This window comes from Theropithecus gelada, chromosome 8, assembly GCF_003255815.1.
Source record: "Theropithecus gelada isolate Dixy chromosome 8, Tgel_1.0, whole genome shotgun sequence".
Classification (NCBI taxonomy): Eukaryota; Metazoa; Chordata; class Mammalia; order Primates; family Cercopithecidae; genus Theropithecus; species Theropithecus gelada.
The window spans coordinates 144665182-144688585 of record NC_037676.1 but is presented as its reverse complement, the minus strand read 5'-3'; the positions used below and the strand labels follow the sequence as shown (position 1 = coordinate 144688585).

Genomic DNA, 23404 nt, shown 5'->3' with positions numbered 1-23404 from the left:
TGCTTGCTCCTGCACTTGGCTGTGTGTTGCCTGCTAGGGGCAGCGACGGATGGACAAGCCCGTCCCAGTGTCCCCGGGGCCCACAGCCAGGGCACAAAGCTCTCTGGGCACAGGTCTCAGCTGGCAGGATCTGGGGTCGACCCTGCCTCCACTCAGCTATGTGTCTGCTGAATGGTCACCTGCCTCTCTGGTCCTCATGACACCCCATCCCCCACACGCACACGCACACGCACACATGGACACATACGCACTCACATACACTCACATGCACTCACACATTCACACTCATACACATGTGCACGCACACACACATTCACACACATACATGCACGCACTCACATTCACACACATGCACGCACACTCACACAGTCACACACATGCACACACACATTCACACAAGGCACACACGCACACACATGCACACACACGCACAGCTCTGAGCAGAGCTCACTGCAGAAGCCCTAGTGTTACCACCCGGTGGCAGCATCAAGTAGCTCTGCCATCAGCCTACCACTTACAAGCCGTGTGGCCCTGACCGCTGCCTTAACATGTCTGTGTCTGGTTTTCTCCAACATGGGCTGACTGAGTGCCTGCTGCTCCCACGTACTGTTCTACACTCTGGGGGGCACATCAGGAAACCGGCAATGCCTGCTTTGTGTTGCTTACATCCTGGCCTGGACAATCAGAAGTGGACACAACAAATAAGGGAAATTATGCAGTATGTTGAGAGGTGACACATGCATGCAGAGACAGAGGCAGGATAAAGGGCCAGAGAGTGGGGCCAGAGCTGCTGCCATTTTAAACAGGACGGTCAGGGTAGCCTGCACTGAAAGGTCACATCTGCCTGAGGACTGGAAGGCGGGAGCCCCGCGGGTCTCTGGGAAAGACTGTTTCTGGCGGAGGGAACAGCCACGCGAAGGCCCTGAGGCAGAGGGTGCCTCCGCGGAGCTTATCTCAAGGGCTGTTCAAATGCGGGTGCCTCTGGCACAAAGTAAACACTCAATAAATGACTATTACTACTGAGATCACTTTTGCTCCTGTGGTCCTGGAAGCATCAGGGCCTTCTGGGCACAGGGCATGGGCACTAGGGTCTGAACAGTCTCTGGGCCCGGGTGACCACATTCCACTCCCTGCTGCACAAGATGACAAGCTCCCTGCTTCATGTTGCCAGCAGCCGAGTCAATGTACCCTCCAGCCATCTTTCCATAAGGCCAATGGCCCCTGCCCCACAGCCTTTACCTGTGTTCTGTCAAAATTGCTGCACAGAGCCCAGCCTCGATACACACATTCACACCATGCATGCATGTGGCGCACACAAGCACGTGTGTAATGTATGCACACGCACTTGCACCCACACTTACATGGGTGCACACACACTACATATATGCACGAGCACATATGCACACACACGTATGCCATGCATGCAAACATGGGCACATGCCACACTTGCACACATACATGCGTGAACACACATGCACACACAACATACTTGCATGAATACATGCGTGAACGCACATCCTCCCACCTCCTTCTGAGCACCACTTCCAAACATTCCCTTTCTCAGAATCTCCGTGCACACCCCGAGCTGCTCGAATATCCCTGCCTCCCATCTGTCTCTGCTCCCTGAGCCCTCTAGAGTCCCCCTGCCTAAGAATACGAGAGGATATTGATATTTCATCGTCAACATCGCTTCTGCTCAGAAACACTTCACCCCTGTTCTCATTCCTCAGGGCAATCCAGGAAACAAGATATTTTTACTCTTTCTGTTTTAAAGATGAGGGGCCTGAGGGGATGAGAGAGCTGATGGAATTGGCCCAGGGACACAGCAAGCCGGGTCAGGCTGGGATTTGAACCCAGGCCCTGGGGCTTTGCATACGTGGCTCAGAAGCTATTTTCAAGCATCCATTGCCCCTCCCTCGCCCTGTCCTGGTGCTCCAGGTGTCAGAGTTGCCTGTTCACGTGACACTGCCAGCTGGCTGCCTCACGGGCAGCTCACACTCAAGTCCCACTCTGACCTCCAGATCTTCTTCTCCCTGCCACCCCAGCCCCACTTCCTCAACTCAGCCGACATCCTCCTTTCTGGTGGGACACCTGGGAGGAGCTCCACGCCCATGTCCACATCCTTTCATCAGTAAGTCGATCATCAGCTGCACCCCCCAAGGACCTCCTCTTCCCTCCCGCTGCTGCTGCTACGTCCTGACCAGGCCAGTGGCAGTCCCCTCCCGAATGCCTGCACCGGCTGCCAGCCTGTCTCAGGCTTCCCCTTGGGGCTGGCGTCTGTTCTGCACTCACAGCCCAACCATCTGGCTCTTCTGCCCAAAGCCCTGCTAAGGCCCTTGGGTTCCCAAGATAACGTGGGATCTCCCACGGGAGGCCCTACCACCTTACACCCCAGGGTGCCTGCACTCAGTAGGTGCCCAGTGAGGAGTGAAGCTCGGCGCTCCCTCCCACACCCACGTCACACGGTGCCCCAGCCTCTCCATGCATCACATGCGTCTGTCCCGCCAGCTCTTTCCAACAAGCTCCACGCTGCTCCGAGCACTATTAGGAATGGCAGAGCTGCTGCCCCCTGAAGCTGCTAACAACCAGCTCTCCAGTAGTGGGTGTAATCTTGGGCCGGGCCCGAGACCCACCAATCGGAGGGAAACACCCTGCCAAGGAGTTGGTGTTCTGCCAAGGAAGGAACCAAGGCTCCGAGGGGTTAAGTGACCAGGAGTGGCAGAGCAAGATGCATGGCCAGGTGTGCCTGTGACCACTGGGCCCAGTCCTCCTGCAGCCTCCCACCTCCCAAACCATCCACCGCCCCATCTCTGCTCCCTGAAAGAGCCCTCCATACTCTGCTTTGTTCTCTCCCCAGTCCCTCTCAGGTGCTCATCCCTGCCATACCGTGGAAGCCGCCCTCGCCAAGGCCACAGTGACCTCCACTCTGCCCGGTGGGGGCTTGGTCCTCAGCCCCTCCCACCCAGCCGCTGGCGGCACCTGACACCGCTGATGTGCCCACCTGTCCCAACACAGGATGACCACTTGGCTTCCTGGCCCCCCACTGCCCAGGGGCACTGCCTCCCTCCTCCTCGGGCCACTGGAGGGGTGGGCCGAGCCTCATTCCTGTCCCTCCTTCCCCTGGCCCCTCTCTAGCCCCACTCACAGCCTCAGAGAGGCTTCTCATCTGGGATCCATTGCCCCGCGTCATGGGTAGAACCATGCTCCAGCATAACTGGCTTCCTTTGTAGCCCTGTGTAGCCTGTTTTGTGCCTTTAAACACAAAATTCTGAGGAGGAGTCCACAGGCCTCACTGGCCCCAGAGAAGTCAAGGCCCCTGGATACCCCTAAGTGTCCCACTGCCCCAAGAAGGCCCTCCAGCCTTGAGTACACAGCCTGGCCTCACCCCCAAACACTCGATGTACACAGTCAGCCCCCGCCTGGCATTGCAAACTCAAACCCCTCCAATCCCCCAATCCTCCCAGATGCTGCGACCAAAACCCTGGGCTTCTTTTTCTTTCTTGCACGTCACCCGTCAGCAAGGGGTCTCCATGCCTTAGGTGTGCACAGGACCCATCTCCTGCACTGAGGCCCACTGGGCCCCCACAAGGCTCTACCCCGAGGACCCTGCTCCTTTGCAGGTTCCTGCCTCATTAGCAGGAAAAGTCAGTGTCCCAGAGGCTGGCAGCCCCACAGGACTGGCCCCTGCCCCTCTGTGCTCTCTGGGCACAAAGCCACCCAGGCCTCTGCACTTGCCATTCTCTCTTCCTGGCATGAGGTTCCCCTACCTGTCCCGAGCTTTGAACAAGGTCCCTGGTCCTCACAGCCTCCCTGACCTCCAGGTACAACGGCAACCCTGCCGTGAGAGGCTGGCCCTGCCTGGTTCTTGTGCAAGGTTCTCATCGCTGCCCGACGCCTGGCTGCTCGTGTCTTCTTGCTTAGGGCTTTCCTTCCTCCCTTATGCAGCTTCCTGAGAACAGGGATCTCGAGGGTTTTCACTGCTGCAGCCCCGGCCCCAGCACCTAGAGCGCATGGCAGATGTGATTCATCCACCCAGACCATACTCAACCCAAAACCTCATCTCCTGACCACATCTCCACAGAGCCCACCTGCCCACCTTTCCACGCAGCCGGAGTCCCCAGGAGCATCATCCAGCCCCACAGGCTCCTGCCGCCCCCAGCCCCCGGCCCCTGCGGCCTCTGACTCATTAAAGTTGTCCTGCCGGAGAGAAAGGGTGGGCCCTCTCCCAGCCAGGAGGATGACCCTTTCCCATCCTGGAGGAAATTAGGCCTTCAACGCTCAACAAGCACCCACCGAGTGCCCGGGCTGGCCCTGCACACTTGCAGTGACCTTCACTCTTACTCTGTGCACAGGTGGATGGGGCAGGCGCCTGGGAGGGTGCCACGGTGCATACTCCCCAGACAGCGGTGCTAACCAGGGCGGCCCTGCGGAAGAAGACCCTCACCCACCTCCCCTGCCCACCCACCTCCGCCCACCCACCTCCTCTGTCCGCCCGTTTCCTCCATCCACCCGCCTCCCCTGTCTGCTCACCTCCCCCTATCTGCCCATCTCCCCTGTCTGAAGGTTTCCCCGCCAGTCCCTCACCTGTGGCGCTGTGCCCGCCCCGGTCCTGGGTCAGGCTGGTGAGGCAGTTTTCAGGGCCACCAGCCACCGCATCTCTCAAGCAGACATCCCCGCGGGGTGTCAGGGGGCCCGCGGCAGGGCCGCCCGCCTCGCCACCCAGGCAGGCACAGGGGGTCTGCATGATCCCGCAGGGGTGCGAGCTGCGGCTACCGGCCAGACACGCGTCCAGCCAGCGGCACAGCATCTGACAGGCGGCACGGCTGGGGTTGCGGTTCCCCACCACTAGGTACTCCACGGAGAAGTCGTCGCTGGGGCCCGGCGGCCCAACCCGCGGCCCGAGTTCGTCGTCCTGGGGTGGCTGCTGGCGCCGCATCTGCAGGAACTGCTTGCTGGCCTGCAGGAAGGCCAGGGGTGCGGAGGGGTCGCAGAGCCGCAGCACCTCGTCGAAGCTCTCCACGCCCAGGTAGGTGCGCGTGGACTCGAGGAAGGAGTCGAACTGGTAGGTGCGGACGCGGCCGGGGCCGCTGCAGGGCACGGGCGCCTTGGCCACCTTCATGTACAGAGTGTAGCGCCGCGGATCCGGGTTGCGCAGCGTCCAGGAACAGCGCGAGGCGTTGGCTGGGAACACAGCGGCCGCTGAGAAGTAGCCGAAGAACTTTCCCTGCACCAGCGTGGCGCACGGCTCGGGCCCCGGCCCTGCGTCTGCTCCGGCGGCAGCCCGCGCGCGGCGCCCCAGCAGCAGCAGCAGCAGCAGCAGCGGGGCGAGGATCCAGACGGGGCCCGGGGCGGCGGCCTGGCCCCTCATCCTAGCTCGCGGGGCCGCCGGGGTTCCGCGGGCTGGGCAGGCAGGCACGGACCAGGCCTTGACATGCCAGGGTCCGGCGGCGGGCAGGGCCGGCCCGGCGGGGGCAGGGAGGCGGGGCAAGGGTGGGATGGGAGAGGGCCCCGCTTCAGGTGACAGAGAGAGCAGCAACGGCTTCTAAAGTCCAGGGCCCTGGTGCCAGCCTATGGCCACCAGCAGCATCTGGAAGAGAAAGAGCAGAGGGTCAGAGTGAGCCCCTGGGGAGTCATGGGCTCTGGGAGGAGGGGGCTGTCTCAGAGGAGGCAGCTCAGCCGGCTCCCAAAGAGGGCAGGAGGACTTTGGGCCACAGACACAGGCCCTGGCACCCTCCCAGGCACCTGCTCCGTCCACCTGTCTGTCTGCCACCCACCAGCGTGACCACCTGCAGGGGCAGTGGCCCAGCTTGGGGAACAAAGTACCTCCGCCTCTACCCAAGCCTGAGCAGGGAGGGGCTGGCACTGCACCTGGGGCTTTTGGCGGTGCCCTTTTGCCCAGGCAGCCTGGCGTGGCTCCCGGGGGCCCTGGCCTGCCTGCCTGCCCGCTCCCCTCACTCTGCGTGGCTGCCCCTCTGTGAGTGAAGGGTGCAGCTCTCTCAGGCTCTCTCTCTCCTGCTGACCTTGGTCCCTCCTCTCTCACCTTCCTCCTTGCCGGGAAGATTCTGCAAACCCCGTGGGAAGGGAAGTGGGCCCGGAGCACGGGAGAAAGGTTACTCGGGCCATTCCCCAGCCTCCAGTTTGGCCCCTGAGCCCCTTCTAAAGGCTTGGGGAGCAGGAAGGGGGTGTAGAGCCTCAACAACAGTGACTGGATCTTTGGGGTGAGAGGGGTTCAGATTTGGTGCCCCCAGGACTGCCCTCTGCAGCCTCCAGCGTCCTGTACCCAGCTGGTGCTCCTGCCAGGAAGCTCTCTTTCGGCCCTCCCACGTGGCCCTTCATGCCCTAAAGCTACAGGCACAGGGCCTGGGGAGGGATGGAGAGGGGGATGGAGCCACCAGGAGCCACCTCACCTTCGCCCTTCCTCTGCAAGGCTAGCATTACTTCCCATCATTCATGATGGGAAAACTGAGACACAGAATGCATAATTTACCCCGTCACAGTGAGTGGGTGGGAGAACCTGTACATGAGCCCCAGGCTGACCCCAAATTTGTGCCACCAGGAGATACCTCCCCGCTCCAGGAGAGGGCCCAGGTGGAGTGACTGCCCACTCACACTGGCACAGGTGAGCAGAGGCGCAGCAAAGGCCCTGGATTGGGGGCTGCTCTGGGCCCAGCGGGCATTCACTTCGCTGTGGACCTTGGCAAGCTCCTTCTGCCTACAGACCTCAGTCTCCTCACCACCTCCAAGGCCTCTGGCCAGGCGGTCCATTCCACCCAGCAGCCGAGCCAGTGCGGGAGGGAGGGGAGCTGCAGCCAGTCTCCCTCCCCGAGGCCACCCGGCCTCCTGGTGGGGATGCCTCCACTCTGCTGACCACGCAAATGCTGGTTGCCCGCCCACGGGACTTGCTGCTTCCTGCTGCCCAGGCCCAGCTGGCCGGCAACACAAGGTCAGTCACTGCTCTGCAGTCCCCTCCTGGCGTCCTTCCTGCATAGCCTTGTAGGCAGAGCAGGGAGCTGGGCCCAGGCAGCCTCGAGGCCTGGTCCTGGCCTGAGCAGAGGCTCTAAGCCCATGGGAGCCAGGAGGCCGGAGGCTGGACTCAGGCTGTGCCCGGGACTGCAGAGTGGCCCCGGATAAGTCTCACCACAGAGCCTCAGTTTCCTCATCTGTAAAGTGGGATGGGTGCCCCACTGCTCTCAGCAAGAGATTAAGAGCTGGGTGGGGGAATTTTAGCCAGGGGGGTGCAGGAAGTGCTCCCAGCGGGGGAAGGAAGCTGGCTGGGACTTCTGGATCCGGGGACAGACATGGCCCAAACTGCCCTCCATGGTCTTGTTCCTGGCAAACATTCCAGGCTCCCAAGAGAAAAGCTTTTTTTAAAGGGGCAAACCTACAACACAATCTTGCCATCCTGGCGCCTTTGTGGCAGACCTGGGAAGGCGCTGCCATGTCCCCTGCCTCCTGGAAGCCCTCCTCCAGTCCTGCCCCCAGACACGCTTGGCTGGGTGGGCTTGGATAAGGCATGGAAGAGCCGGGCTGTCCTGGGCGCCCCCCACCATCCCATGGAGAGACAGTGGCTGTGGGCAGGTCCCACCTGCCTGTGTGAATCCCACCCAGCCTCACCTCACGCTACAGTCCCAGGTAAGCCCAGTCCTGGGTGAGTATCCGTAGAGCCTGGCAGAGCACCAGTCCCAACTGGTGCTGACCCAGCATGACCTTGACCCCTCCACAGGCCAGCCAGCCTCACTGCCCCACATGCCCCTCCAAGTGCCAAGGAGGCCCCAGGCAATCCTGTTAGCCCTGACCCTGAGTTGGTGTCACCCCCAGATGCACCACCTTCCCCAAGAGGGACCCGCACAGCTCAAGATGCCGGGGCCCACCTCTCCCCTCCTCATCCCAGGCCCTGGCAGCTCCACCCCACAGCCTTTCTAGGGTGGGGCAGGTTCCTGGGGCCTGCGGTGCCAGAAGCGGGCACAGGAGCTGGGGTGTACAAGGACCAGCCGCTGTGGGCCTTTGGCCGGGCATGGAGTCTCTAGTGCCTCGGTCATCCCATCTGGAAACTGGTACAACCTGGCAGCCTGGAAGGGGGGCATAGCCTTATAAGCCCAGCTGGCCACGATGCGGCTGGTGTCCGCAACGCCATGTGGACTGTGCAGGCCAGGGAGGGGTGTCCCAGGACAGGCTCCAGCTAGGTGAGAAAACACAGAAGAGTCCATCCCAGGTTCACAGGGATTCAGGGTGTGTGCCAGGCACTCTGTCGCTGAGGCAGCCTGTTACAGATCCAGTTTGCAGATGGGCACAGAGGGGCCGTGCCTTGGTGGAGGCTCACAGCCGGTATGGGGCACCTGAGCCTGGAATTCAGCTTGGGCCTGTGGGTCACCACCCATGCTCTCTGCACAGCATGGCCCAGCATGGCCCCAGAGCAGGTGGACCAGGGCCTACCCCTGCCACTTTCCCCAGGCCCTTGAGAGCTGAGCCGAGTGGAGGCCTCCTGGCATACCCTAGGGCCTTGGCATCACTGGTCACCCCTCATTGTCACCAGCTCACTCCACTCCTTGAGCCCTCTCGTGGATGTGAGTCTCACCCTGTAGGCAAGAGGTGGCAGAGGGGATGAGAAGCAGCCGGTGCCCCTATCAGAACTGCCCCTTAGAAGGCCCACCCTGGCAGTGCTGGGGTCACCCTGGGGGTGATGACCCGAGGGAGGGGTGTGAGGGCCAGGAGTGGCCATGGGGAAGGAGAGTGCTCAGGAGGTGGAAGGAGGAGGCCCCAGCACCAGCCAGGCATGGAAACTGTGCATGGCCCACTTCTGGCCTGGAGAGGGAGGAGGTAGGAGGTACCTGCAGGGAGGAGGGGCTAAGGGTCTGGCAGGGCAACACCCAGTGCCCCGGCAGGGACCTGGGACCTCAGCGGACTGTCTCGGGGTCAGGAGATGACCCAGAAGTGCCCATCCCTGGGATTCTTAAACCTTGAAGCCCTGGGGTTCCACAGGAGGGACCACAAGGGCCATCAGCAAGTCGAGGGGGGGTGTGGGGAAGGAGGGCTCAGGTTACTTCCTGGCTCCCCAGCGTCCCCTAAAACATCTCTGACTGAGCTGCTCCCCGCGCAGGCCTTGGGAGAAGCCCTATTGGCCAGAAGGCCGGCCCAGCTGACATGAATTTGAGACCCACAGAACTGGCCCGACCCTGCCTTTTCTGGTTGGGCCACTGGGCAACGCTGGGCAGGAGCTCAGGCCATTGTCTTGGCTGATAGCCCCTGAGCCTGCCAGTGGGCACGGGCTCCCCCCAACCTGCCACACTCACCCTCTGCCCTGCCCCCAGCAGACCCACCCATCCCTGAGCCATCCGAGGTCTCCTGCACCCCACCTGCCCACAACCTTCCAATGGGACCACTCCAAGACAGGCCCAGGCGGGCAGAGAGCTGGCCAAGGCCGGGGTAACCAGGGACCACCTCCTCAGGCTCCTGCCCCCCATGCCAGGCCCGAGCCAGGCACTGCAGCCCAGCTCACATGGCTGCAGTGTCGGCTGACAGTCTAGCTGAGACGGGGTGGGGCATGCAGGGGAGGCTACTGATCCTTCCTGGCACCCAGGGTGGCATCCCAGAGGGGTCAGCACCTGAGTAGGGCCCTGAGGATGAGTGGGTCCCTTTGCCTGCTGGGGGCAGGAGTGGGCCTGTGTAGTGTCCAGGCCAGGAGGAAGGTTAATTCGGACAGGGTCACAGGAGACTTCCAGTGTGCAAGTGGAGGAGGGGCTGGTGGCCCCTGCTGAGATGTGGACGGGGAGAAGCAGATGTGTGTGTGTCAACGTGTGTGTGCACGAGTGCATGTGCATGTGTGCACACGTGTGCCTGTGTGTGCCCAAGTGCATATGTGTGTGCACATGTGTGCCTGTGAGTGTGCATATGTGAGCGTGAACACATACATGTGGCACATTTATACAAGGCCACGTGGCAGTGGGACAGCCTGGGCTTAGTGCTGTACTTGCTGGGATGCAGGGCCAGAGATGGGGCTGGGAGAGGAGGGCGTGCCCCACAGGGTATGTTTAGCGAGAACCACAGTCACAGCCTTGGAGAAAGGGGTCCAGGTCTGAGGCCAACAATGGCTCCACCCTAGGGTAGCTGCTGTGGTATCTGCACAGCCGCACCTCCAGCCTCGGCTCCCCTGGGCTGGCTCACCCTCCTCCCCTCGGCCACACAAGCTCCCAGGTCCCCTCGGTTGGGAGGATGCCCCGGGGCCCCGGGGGTTGGCCCTGGCCCCTCAAAATCCAAGCTCTGTGCTTCTCCAGCAGGTGCCTTGATTTCCCCAGCAGGCCTTTCCAGCCTCATCCTCCAAAGGCCTGCCCTACGCAGCAGTCAGGGACCCTGAAGGTTGAGGCCTGGCTGACCCCTGAGCCCACCCCACGCCAGGCCTCCACTATGAAGACAGAAAGCTCCGGGCATCCAGGCCACAGGTGACAGGGTGGGAGAGGCTCATGGGCTGCCCTCATTGCTGGGGGACCAGTGTGGGGGCTGGCCACTTCTGTCTCTAAGTGTTACAATTTAGTGGCAAAACCGTCATCAACTGTCTTGCAGAGAAGTGAGCAATTGTCTTTGTCCCCAAACCACAGGCCACTTCTCTGGTCATTGGTTTCCATATCTTGGCCTGGGTAACAGCAGTTCCCGCTACCCACTGCCCCTCGGCTTCCCAAGGACGGTGACCAATTACCAGCAAAGCCCTCACAGGTTCCTGCCTTTCTCGTCACCTTCTCCAGGGTCAAACTGCCCTTGTTGTCAGGAAGTTCTTTCTGCTGTCTAGCCCCCATCTCTTCTGCTGCAGAGGAGGCTGGCCAGCTTCTGCGAGGTGGCCTAAGGGCAGGGCGGGGAGTGCTGCTGGTCTCTGGGCAGAGGTGACAGGGAGAGGGCCTGGGCTGGCAGACAGGGGACCCAGAGAGGTGGGACAGCAGGAGCCAGCCACGCTGGGCCAGGGAGCAGAGTTGGGAGCCATGGTGAGGGGAAGAGGGCACCAGCGTTCACTACGCACTGACTGCAGGCCAGCAACGGGCCTGAGATTATACACGAACCCCTCCTTCAATCTCACAGCTTCTGCATGAGGTGGGCAAGGCAGTGACCCCCATCACAGACACCCTCAGACGAGAGGCACCGCAGCCGCCTCCCGCCGCCATCCTGTGCCTGTGCAAACTGCAGATACACACCCCACCCTGCCACCAGGCCTGGGTTCCAATCACACCCTGCACCTCGGTTTCTCCACCATCCCACCCGGGGCGGTGGATGCTGCCCAAGGCCCTTCTCTCGGGCACTGGGGCTCCTCCGTGAGGCTCAGCATCCCGAGCCCACTCTGGGTCCAGTCCACACCGGACAGACCCGACCCTGGGCCTAGGCCTCCTGCGTCCCCTCCCCGCCCACCCCAGGCCACCAATGGCATCCCCAGACGCCAGCCACAAAAGGCACTCTGTTGTCCTGCCGGCCGTCTGAACAGTGCCCGCCTGTGTGTCCTGAGAAAAGGCTGCACGGGGGGAGGGGTGGGGTGGGCACCCTCGGCACCGACTGCCCAGGGGGCTGGGAGGCAGACGGCTGGCCTTCCTCGTTCAGGGTGCCTACGGCTCCCATTCAAGCAGCCTGGTCACCGGAAGCAGAGGCAGCACCGTCCCCCGCCTGTGAGGTCCTGGCAGGGGCCCTGACACGGGCCCAGGACAACTTATTTGTGTGTCTCAGGGGTTCAGAGCCATGAGAAGTGGGCCAGAGAGTCAGGGACTAGACAAGCCAAGGAGGGGTGCCGAGATAGCCTCCCCGCCACAGGGTGACCCCCAGAAGCCACCTGCCCTACCCCAGCTTGTGCCAACTACACCCCCACTGGCCAACCTGCAGGGTAGCTAGGCCTGCCCATAGGGAGCCCAGGTCACGTGCCACCCACAGCAGAGGCAGGCCGGGGTGGGCAGGGCTGCCAGCAGGGTCGGACCCCCTGAGGGTGGGCCCCCCAAGGGCGTGGGAGTCCACCATGTTCACAGGGCCTGCCAGGCCCAGCCCCACCCAGCTGCCTGGGCACAGGGGTGCCCAAAGAATCTGGCCAGAGCCGCTGGCGGGGAGAGAAAGGCCCTTCCTACAGAGACCACTGCTGGAGCTGAGGCAGAAGGGGCCCTGTGCTGTGCCAAGCTCTGCTCTGGCTGGCCCCATGCTCTGCCCTGGCACACAGACCTTCATCCGACCCCCCCACCCACAGAGGGCAAGGTGATCGCAGCCTGCAGTTCCCCAGACATGGATACAGGCCCAGAGGGACCAACCGGCCCCCAGTGACTCCAGGGGAAGATAGGAGCTGTGTTATCCCTCATCCCACCCAACTGTCCCAGACCACCTTGGCCCAGCGTCAGACACCAGCTTTCCAATGGCCCTCAGGCTCCAGGCCTCGCTGCACCTCCCCTAGTCTAGGGCTCATCACCCCAAGCCACCTGCGGGCCCTAAAGATGCTCCCTGTGCTGAAGCTCCTGGGCCTCTGTCCCCACCCTGCTGCACTGAGGTCCCAGGCACACTCCGGGGCTGGTCCGAGGCCAGAGTGAGGAGGGTTACCTTGCCTAGGAGTTGCCCTTTAGGGCAGGGCTGCCCGGCCAGGCGGTGAGCCGCTAGCAGCAGTATGGGGGCCCGAGAAGGAGGCTGCACTCAGCCTGGACTCCACAGTGGCTGGTCTCCTGGCTTGAGGACCCCTGAGAGAAGGCTGTACCCCGGGAGCAGGCCCCAACCCAGGCCTCCACCCCACCACGGCGGGCAGGCAGTTATGTGGCAATGGGGAGGAACAGCTGCAGCCAGGGTCCAGCATCTGGGAGGAGCGAGACCGAGGGAGAGAGCAGGTGTGTCCAGCAGGTGAGCAGCCTTGGCGCAAGGCGGGGTGGAGGATGCACGTGTGGCTGTGTGCTGCCCGTGTGTGTGCGTGTGTGCATGGGGTGCTGAGTCCAAGTGAAAGCTGTGCAGGTGTGAGTGGTGTGTGTGTGAGCGAGTGTGGGGAACAGAATGCGTGTTCCAGCTGAGCTACACACGTGAGTGTGCACATGTGGTGTGTGTGCTTCGGGGGGGGTGAGGAAGTGTGTGCATGTGCAGGGTGAGTGCACGCTCCTTTTGTGAGTTACAAGTGTGTGTGCACTGTTGAAGGGCTGTGCACACGCATGTGTGTAGGTGTGTGAGCAAGTGTGTGCACACCGCGAGTTGCCAGCATGTGGGTCTGCACACGTCTTGCAGGTGTGCAAGGGGCAAGGCGGTTCTATGTGTGCATCTGGGTGCACGTGGTGGAGAGGAAGTCTTTCTGGAGGAGCTGCCCGTGAGATCTGGGCCCGGCACAGGGACGGGCTCTCTGGGACTGGGGAACAGGGAGCGGGTGCAGAGTGCAGGGGCCCTTCTCCTCCCTGAATCCCGTTCCTTTCCCCTGGAGCTCTGAAATCCTATTTAAATGCATTCCTCTGGGGTGGCCATTACCCCAGAGGAGCTGGAACTGGGGCCTCGCCAAGACTTGTCTGGACAGCCCTTCCTCTCCCTGGCACCTCACAGGGTGATGGTGTCCTGGACTCTCTGGCACTCTCCAGGACAGGCAGGTAGGGCCACCCACACTCCTGTCACAGAGATGCCAACTTAGCCTCAGAGAGGTGCTGGCCCAAAGTCGGCCTGCCAGCAGGCAGGAGTGAGATGCCACTGACCGTGTGCCCCCAGGGCCCGGGAGGATCTGCTGGGATGCATGGTGGTCGGGGGTGGGGTGTGGGCTTTGCAAGGCTCCTTCCCCGCCTCGCACCCAGGCCAATGCCCAGCCAGTGCCATCTTCTTAGCTCCTGGCCGCTCCTCTGTGTTTCTTATTTCAGGGACCCCTCAACCACACATCTCAGTCAAGAGTCAGCACCCCCAAAACTGGTCCATAGCTGAGTGAGGCGTGGAGGACAGGCACCAGGACATAGGGACTGTCTCATCTCAAGGTCCACCCCGGTCTCTGAGCTCCCAGTAATCCCCGGGTCCTCCTGACCTCAGCTGCGCTGGCCGGAACAGCTCCGTTGCTTGGTGGGTGCAGGGGAACAGCCTGCCGCATGCTCCTCTCCCAGGAAAGCAAGTAGCTGGGGGCCCAACAGTGAAGCTGCGGAGAGGACTTCTGCTGTGCCCTTCCCCTGACCAAGCCCCAGAGAGGGATGCCCTAGAGAACAGAACGCCACAAGCAGGAGGTGCTGGCAGCAGGGTGTGGCTGAGGTGGCCTGGGGGGCAATGGTCATGGGGGTGACAGGGTGGGGTGAGATGGTACGGGGGCAGTGAGGGTGCTAGTGTGAAAAATGAGGGTGCTACGGCTGTCGAGCAGGACAAGGGACAGAGGGTGGGTGTGTACATGTTTGCATTTGTGAAACCTATGCAGGGAAGGAGGGAGGAGGGGCAGAGGTCCCCACGGGTCCATCCAGGCAGGGTAGCCCTGGACAACAGAGCCTGTAACAGGGGTGGCAGGAGGCGAGGGGACCAGGGCTCTGCAGAGGAAGGAGACTAGTCCTTTGGTACTGATCCTATTTTTTGTTGCTTCCTCAATTAACAGAAATGAGTTAGTATGAAAAAAGGAGAGGGAGGGTGGGGCAGGAGTGGAGACGTCCGGAGTCCCTCCTCAGCGGCTGTGCTTTGTCTGTGGGGGAAGGGAGATCCTCACCATAACCCCGAGGAGCGGAGCACAGATGAGGAAAGGAGGCGCCGGGGCCTGATGAAGGTCACAGGGCAGAACACAGGACCAGCACCCCCTGGGTCCCACTCCCAGTCCCTGCCTGCGGGGGCTTCCCTGCCCCATCCCTGGACATCAACATCCCGGCTGTGTCCTCCGGATCGTGTGGTCTGTAGGTCTGAACCTCCCCTCGTTCCCCTCTGCGTGTGTAGACAGGCACACATTGCGGGGCGGGGGTGCCATGTGCACCCCTGTGTGCACCTCACGGTGTGCTCGTGCTGACGCGTGTTCTCGTGAGCCCACAACAGGGCGCAGGTTTTTGGGTGGTGGCACCCTGGCGTTCCGTGTTTCTTGCCTTTGTGGGGACACGTGTGCCTGCTCTGGGTGTTTGCCTGCGCCTCACACCGGGGTGTGTGTTGGTGTTGGGTCTGCTGGGTGGTGCTGGGGCTGGCTGCGGCCCACTGTGATGAATGTGGTGTGCGTTTTGTGCAGTGCAGCTATGGGTGTGGCAGCGGCACTCAACAGGCTGTGCACTCAGCCTCCTGACGGGTCCTATGACCTGCGGCCCATGGGGCACCCCATCTCTTCGCCATCCCCATCAGGCCAAGCCACCTACCCAGTTCAAGACCCTCCTGTGGCTCCTGACAGCAGCTCCCAGGACATGGGCCAAGACCTTCACGGCTCAGGTCTGGCCCTGACCCCTCTGCAGCCCCCTGTCCTGCCTCCCACCTTCCTCTCCAGCTCTGGTCTATTTCTCACACCCACACTATGCCCTGCCCCAGGGCCTTTGCACAGCTGGCTCTTCCTTCTGCCCGGACCTCTGACCCCTTCATCACCCACCCACCTGCCCCTCCGTGGGATGCCTCCTGGCTGAGCTTCACTTCTAGGCCTCTGTAGGCTGCTTTCTTGCACTCCCCAGAGCCTCCTTGGCAGAGCTGGTCAGGGGCTCTTTCCTGCATATTCCCGCAGCCTCAGCGCTTGGGTTGGGGGGATTGCACAGGACCACGCCCTCCCCCTTGCCCCCTACCCTGCTCCCAGTGCGAGGGTGTACACGTGGGCACCCACGCGTCTAGTGAGTGCCACTTCCTCTGTGTGCACGCGGGCTGTCTACAGGGGGATCCCGGGCCTGTGCGTGTTTACCCAGAAGTCACAGCTCTGCCGATGGCGCAGCTGCAGCCAGGGAGGCCGGAGGCTTCCAGAGGACAAAGGGAGGGCGTGGGCTTGCGGGCCGGGAGGGGTTGACAACACCCTGCCGGTTCGGGGTCTTTGCTGAGGGTCGGGTGTTGGGGCTTTCCTCCCAGAGTCCATCCCGTGCACACACAGCAGACCCGGGGGCAGCCCAGAGCCAGAGCCGACGGTAAAACGGGGTTTGACTAAATCCTGCCATCCGGGGCCACACTGGCGTGAGACCCGCCCCCGCCACGCACACACATGTGCAAGTCTGCATGCCTGCACACACGTGCCCCCAGCCTCCCGGACGGGCACGCACATGCATGCGCGGCACACATGGACACAAGCACGCAAACGCGCGCTCACGCCAGCGCACCGCACACGGGGACCGGGCCCGGCCGGAGAGGGGGGCTCTGGCCGAGACGCCAGGCGCATCACGGGACCCGGCGGCGGGAGCGGATGGCGCGCGGGCTGGCGGGAGGGCGGGGGCGGCCGGGGCTGCCCAAGATGGGGCCAGAGCCGCGGGCCGGGCGCGGAGGAGACGGAAGGGCGGGCAGGGCCGCGCGGGCGCAGTGCGGGCGCCCTCTCCCGGCAGTCAGCGGCAGCGCGCCGGCCCTCCGCCCTCCGCCACTGCGGCCCCGCGCCGGCCGCCTGGGCCTGGAGGCCCGCGGCGTCCCCGGAGGACGGGCTCCGCGCCCCACGACCCACTCCCGGAGGCGGGGTCGGGCTGGTCCGGGGCGGAGGGCGCCGCGGGAGGCTGCCCGGACCCCGGGCGCTTGCTTGGCCCTGCCCGGGGCCCTTCATGCTCGGCCCCGCGGCTGTGTCCGCAAGCGCAGATGGTCTCGGGACCCGCGCCGCCCGGACGCCGCAGACCCAGCACGCTGCGGACCTGGCACGTTGGATCTCGGGACGAGCGCGGAGGGTCGGGGGCTGGAAGGTATCCGAGAGCAGAGCCCGCGGCCCCATTTCATGGTCGCGGTCACCGAGGTCCGAGAGGGGCCGGAGCCTGCGGGCAAGGGAAGGGCCTCGGAGGGCTCCGTAACTTGGCTGCGCCCCCTCCCTAGCCCAGGATCCGGAGGAGTGCTGCCTGAGGCCGAGGCGACGGATCGCCCCCTCTCCGCCCCCGCGCGGGACCCCGGCAGGAACAAGCGCCCTTCCCTGGGATCAGAGGCGGCAAACTCCCGGCTCGAGCCCCTAGCGCAGCGCCCGCCCGCGGAGCCGCGCGCCTCTCTGGCGCATCCCTGGACTTCGCGGCTCGGCCCTCAGCCGCCGGGGCTCCCGGGCCAGGCTTCTGCCCCCCAGATCGAGGCGCAACAAGTCTGAAAGCAGAGCCAAGGAGCAGCTAGCGAGCCGAGAGGGAGGGCGTGGGGCGCCGGGCGCTCCGGGATCCCCGAACGCGCGCAACGTCCGCCTCCGGGGACCGGGCGCGGGCGGCGGGCGCGCGGGACTGGCTGGGCCGGCTGCCCACACCCCCTTCCAAGGCCCCGACTGTGCGCGGACGGGGGCGCGCCCAGGAACCCCCGCCCCCTCCTTCGCCTGCTTGACCTTGCTGGGTACTCAAAGCCGGACCTGGCGGCACCCCGGCGTGCGGGCGCAGAGTTTCGCTGCCGCCCACGGGAGGGAGCGGCTCGACCTCCCTCGTTGCCTCCTGGGCAGCCGGGGTCGCAGAGGACTGGAAGACATGAGGGTTCTAGGAGACGTGATAGTCGCCTCCCCAGACCCCACACACCGTATACCACCTCCCTCCCAGATACGAAAACCGACCCAGCTCCCCTTTCCCCCGCCTCCGCCCGCGCGGCCTTTGCTGTTCCCCCGCGGCGGCTCTCGCTCCGAGGGGGCGTGTGTTTGTGTCTGTGGGGGAGAGCACTAAGGGTCTGCTTGGGTTCCCAGGGTGGAGCGGGAGAACTGACCTTCCAGTCCCCTCCCCAACACAAACGCCAAGCGGCTCCTCTGGGGCAGGAGTGCAGGCCCCCTACCCGCCCACACGCCTTCCTGCCTTTCAACTACTCCGGAGTTGCAGCCCAGGAATCTGCGCCCCAGACCCGGAGGAAGAATGGGGAGGTCGCGGCGGGAACGGATGCTAAAGGAGGGCTGGCTTAGGGCTCTTCGGGTCCCAGCCTGGGCGCCTGCGCTCCAAGAAACTTAGAAGCCCAAAATAAAAGTGGAAAGGGGTAAGGTGCCCAGCGGCCTGGGGCTGGGGTGCCAGGTTAGGCGTTCTCTTCAGGCTGCCGGGGAGTGGCCAAGCAGGAGCCGCCGCGGCCAGGAGGAGGGACCCGGGCTCGGAGCCGCAGCCTCCGTCAAGCCCTCCCGGTCACATCGCTTCGCGGTGATTCTCAGCTCCGCCGCCCCCTCCCGAGGCCGGAGGCGCTCTCTACCTTGCCCAGGGGGTCGCGGGAACCTGGGAAGAGGACTCCTGGCCGGGTCCAGAGCCCCCAACCTCCCCAGGAGGGGGCGGGGGCCATGCTCGTTCCTCGAGGCAGCTCTGCGCGGCTCCTAGCTAGCGCGGCGACGGCGGAGGGCCGGCGGCCTCCGCTCGCCGGGGACGCGGACCCGGGAGTGCTCGGCGCTTGGAGCGGAGAGGGCACAGGGCCGGCCCAAAGTTGAGAGTGGCTTATCTGCGCGGCCTGTCCGACCCAGTGCAAAGGTAGACAAGGAGGGAAGAGCGAGGGCGTTCGCGTGGGGGTGGGGGGCGCAAAAATAGCCCTCCGCCCGAAGTGGGGGAGAGAACCTCCAGGGAGTCTCCACCGCCAATGCCAGGTCTACAGGGGAGGGCTTCTACGGGCGAGGGCTTCGAGAAGGAGTCTGGGGTTTTCTCCTGCCTGCCCCAGGCTCTGTGCGTGGGGGGAGGACGTCTCGGGCCCCTACAATGTCTGTAGGGGCTCTGGACGTGATTAGCAGGAGGGGGACACGCTCAGGGGCTCTCCGGAGCCTGCTGCGTCTGTGTGTGGCTGTCGGGGGCCGTGGGGGCTCCCTTAGGCCCCCGCCAGCGTGTGTGTGTGCTGGGGGTACAGCGGGAACGCCCTCCCCGGCCTGCCCTGTGCATGTGATGAGGAGGGGTGCCAGGCTGTGGTGTGTGGATCGGGAGGAGGCGAGCAGAGCCGAGGAGCCTCTCCTGCGTCCAGGGTCGCCCCCTCCTCAGCCTGCCCAATGCGGGCTCGCGGGGACCTGCCACATTCCATCGCCACCGCTGGAGGAGGCAGGGGGCTGAGGGGGTAGGGCGTGGGGGTCCAAACTCCCGAGCTCTGAGCGCAAAACCTCGGAGCTGCGAAGCCCCAAACGGCGAAGTTAGGAAGTCTGGGCGCCCGCACCTTCCCCGGCCCCCTCCCACCCTCGCTGCGCCCCCACCCGCCGCGCCCCCAGCCCCCGCCAGAGCCTTCCTTACCTTCCCCAGCAGCAGCGGCCCCGCGGGCGAGGACTCGATCCGGCGAGTTGCAAATCCCCGCGAGTGCCTAGCGTCGCCGGCGGCCAAGCCGGGCGCCCGACCGGAGGTGGGGGGGGCTCTTCCAGCCGCCGCCGCCCCCGGCCCGCTCCGGGCCTCACCGGGACGCCCCCTGGAGCGCACCCGCCGGCGCACGCAGGCCCCCTCCCCTTCCCCCGCGCCTGCTGGAGCCCCCCGGGCGCCCGGAGGGTCCGGATGCCCGCGCTGCGGACGATGCTGGGCGCGCGGGCCCGGGCCGGGCCAGGACGCGGCGCGGCCGCCTGTGCTCCCGGCTCGCCGGCTCCGCGCTCGCTCCGCCGGGGCCGCCGCCAACGCCGCGCCCGCCGCCGCCGCCTGCGCCCGCCGCTCCCTCTCCGGCCGCCGCCGCTCCGCTCCTCTCGCCTGCCCGGCTCTTCTCGCCTTTTTTCCCCTTCCTGAGGCGGGGGGGGGCGAGCCGAGCCGAGCCGGGGGCGGGGCGGCGCGGGGAGGAGGAGGAGGAGGCCGAGGACGAGGAGAAGGAGGAGGAGAGAGGCGAGAGCTGCTTCCCCCCACCCGGCTGCCGGCGCTCCCCAATCTCTCGCTCTCTGAAACTGGATCCCGAATCGGGAGCCAGAGACTGCATGACGGATTACATCAGGCTTTATAGAGCTTCCAGATCACACATTAGAGGGGGAGCGCAAGCGGGGGGCGGGGGCGTGGGGGGAGGGGAGCGAGATAAGGGGGGGCGGATAAAATGCACACACGCGCGCACACCTAGGAGAGCCCGGTGCCTGCCCCGCGCAGCAGAGAAGCCAAGAGTTGGGTCCCTGCTTTCGGCCTTCTCCAGGAGCAGGGGAGTGGCCCCACTGGCTGGCTGGATGATGGATGGTGGACGGCAGGACGGACACACAGATGAATGGAGGGAAGGAAGTGAGGGGTTGTGCCTAGGCAATGCAGGTGCGTGGGTGGATAGACGGTGGACGGATGGATGAGGTAGGTGGGTGTAGATGGAAGTGGGGTGGACGGATGGATGGACAGATGACTGGAGAGCTGGCGAGAGAACGGTGGGGTAGAAGGATGGAGGGAAGAGATGGGTGAGGATGGACGGGATAGGTGGGTAAGTGAATGGGCGGCACCCAGTGGAGGGCTGCTTGGCTGAAGGCTGTGCAGGTGCAAGGACCAGGCATGGATGGGGGTGAGAGCGGGCTGAATGGGGGATGGGCAGGAGAGAGATTGGAGGCATAGACTCCTGACCCCATCCAAGAGGGTCAGAGGGAGGGGGCTGGGCGGGGACTGGGCAGGGCCAGTTGAACTGCTCAGGTGGGGGCTTGTCCAGTTCTTCCTCATGGACCCTGTGCTGAGAGATGCTGAGGGGAGTGCCTGGGGAAAGAGTCAGGAGGTGGATTTGAAGGTGAAGTCGAACCCATCACTGACCCTAGGTGGCTGTCCCCAGGCACTTCCTCCCATTGTCACCATCCATCCTCCTTTGACTCGGTGACATGGGGGACTTCCGAGCCCCATATTCAGGTTTTGTTCTTCATCAGCGGATGGAGACGGCCCCTTTGGCTGCCTTGGATCATCCACGGCCCCTCTTCTGCTTCCACGACCGCTGGCCAGGTACCCAGAGAGAGCCTTCCCAGAAGGAAACCAGGACGTTGGAGAAATGACTGCGGGATCCTTCTCCACCCAGACGCTTCTACCTCAACCCCTTTCTCCTAGCTCTCAATGTGTGGTCCACTCTGAGCGCAGGTCCTCCCGTGTGGATGTCCAGCACTCTGAGCGCAGGTCCTCCCGTGTGGATGTCCAGCACTCTGAGCGCAGGTCCTCCCGTGTGGATGTCCAGCACTCTGCCCAGTGAAACATCACAGCAGGTCACGCGGATGCTGCTACCCAAGCCCACTGTCAGCCTGGCTGCTTCTGTCAGCCCATTAGCCAGAGTCTCCATTGGGTACCACCACTGCCACCACCAACACGAATTCACAGGGACTGCCACCACCCCTACCTGAATGTCAGCACCCACCCCGCCCCAGCCTCCCGTGGCCCTCAATGGCAGTCACCACCGTCACAACACAGGTCACCAGGATAGGAGGGAACTCAAGCCCACTGAGACCCTGGGCATGGCGCACTGCTCACCAGACACAGTTGTGTCCATATCAGTCCCCTCCGCAAGGTCGATCTGTGGCCAAGGCTCCTAGGGGTGTCCAGAGGGACTGGCCAGAAGGGGCCCAGAGACACAGGCCACAGGGCAGCCAGGAAAGGGGGTGGGGGCGGTCCGCTTCCCGGTCCAACCTCTTGGGCAGTGTCACACCTCCTTCCTCCTGGGGAAAAGGTCTTCTTCTCCAAGGCTTTGACAGGATTGTTGACAAAAGGGCAGGGTGCCGGGGCTGCCTCTGAGGATCCCCTGCCTAGTGGCACCCCCTCCTCCCATCCTGGTGGCGATGCCCTGCCTCCTCTCCTCGCTGCACCAGCAGTCATGGCCACCAGGGGGCGGCTGATGTCAGGCCAGGAGGCCAGCAGCTCTGAGTCAGGACTCAGCCTCCCTCCTTGGAGCGCCCAGAGGGTGGCAGCGATCCCGGTGCCTACGCTGGGGAATCCAGTCCCAGGTTCTCAGGGCGATGCTGGGGCCCTCTCCAATGCAGCCATCCAGGGCGAGGCAGTCTCCCTTCTGGGCCCAGCTTCTCGGCAGGGCCTTTCCTCTCCCTGCACAGGGCCTTCTCTGCTTCCCTTCCCAACTCGCCACTTTCAGAAAATCATCCTCTTAGCCCAGCTCCTGATCCAGGACTCAGAGGGTTCCACCTCCCATCCCCCGGCCCAGTCCTCAGCCCCTCCCCAGGGAGGGAGAAGGTCAGGCATAAGGAGTTCTGCCCACCAAGACCCAGCTCCCAGCAGAGCGCCCTGAAGCAGTCTCGCTCACCCCACTTCAGCCCCGTCTCCCTGATGGCACGCGTGTGTCTGAATGGCTTTGAAGGTGTCTTCCAGCCCAGACACTCCAGGTTTCTAGAACCCTAAACCGGCAACTGACTTTCAGGAGGCTTGCCTCAGTGTACACCCTGAACTCCGTTCCCCTCACCTGCTCACCTGACCCCCCAGCTGCACCGTCTCACACCCAGATCGTCTTCCTTTCAGAGTCCTGTTCACAGCCTGAAGAACCCAGGGTGGGCCCAGCACCGGGAGGCTGGAATTGATGGTCCCTGCTGGGGACCACCCCCAGCTGGACACCGGGCCCTAGAACCTCCTCACGAAGCCCAGAGGGAGTGTGACCTGTGGCATCTTCTCAGTGTTCTCCATAGCCACAAAATAATCCCTGGCCACAGCCAGACACTCAGCTGTGACCTTGCCCCCGACATTGGAATCACTGACCACTGATCTTGGCCACACGCCGAACCCTGATCCTGGTCCTACACTGAGCTCTGGCCACACGCTGAAACTTGATCCTGGTCACACACTGAGCTCTGGCCACACGCTGAACCCTGAGATCCTGGTCACACACTGAGCTCTGGCCACACGCTGAACCCTGAGATCCTGGTCACACACTGAGCTTGGTCACACACTGAACCCTGATCCTGGTCACACACTGAGCTCTGGCCACACGCGAGCTTCCATCCTGATGTAGACTGAACCCTGATCCCATGGCTGCTTTACACATCCAGAGCTTTGGTCCCAAGGCTAAGTGTAGACTCTAAGGCGTCCCTGATTGATGGGAAACAGAAAGGGCGACATGAGGCCTCGGAGGGGGGCAGCAGGAAGTGTGCCTCAAAGTCCTGTATTTCCAGCCATTTTCACATAGGACTGTCCCATCCTCAGGGAGGGGAGTGTTTGTTTGAGGCCATGGGGAGCCAGGGCAGTCTACAACCCAGCTCCCTGACTCCCGTTTCATGGTCCCCCAGAGCTGTCAGCAGGGACCCCCAGGGCAGAATGAGGGCTCTTTGTATCAGCCAGTGCTTCTCAGGGCTGAGGTCGTATGGGAGCTCAGGAGGAAGGGGACCCCTGGTCCTCTCGAGGTACTCAATGAACTTTGCCAGCCAGAGGCTGAAGGGCCTCTGTGTGGGGGTGACCAGCATGGTGAGTACTTAGCCGATCCACATGCAGAGTCGTTAACTGTGGATGCAGCAAGTCTCTATTAGCCTCCCAGTCAGGACCCTTGGAGCCCCTGCCTATCACCATACAGGACCCTGAGGCCCTGCCTTTGCCCA

At 63.7% G+C, this 23404-nt stretch overlaps 1 protein-coding gene across 1 annotated transcript in view; it reads right to left on the bottom strand.

Moving 5' to 3' along the window:
- ADGRB1 (adhesion G protein-coupled receptor B1) overlaps nt 1-5368 on the bottom strand; it is an 85480-nt gene extending 80112 nt beyond the window's left edge. The window contains exon 1 of the mRNA XM_025394538.1: nt 4585-5368. Coding sequence (XP_025250323.1) covers nt 4585-5368 — 784 coding nt within the window. The remainder of the gene's footprint in view (nt 1-4584) is intronic.
- Nucleotides 5369-23404: the final 18036 nt, after the last annotated feature.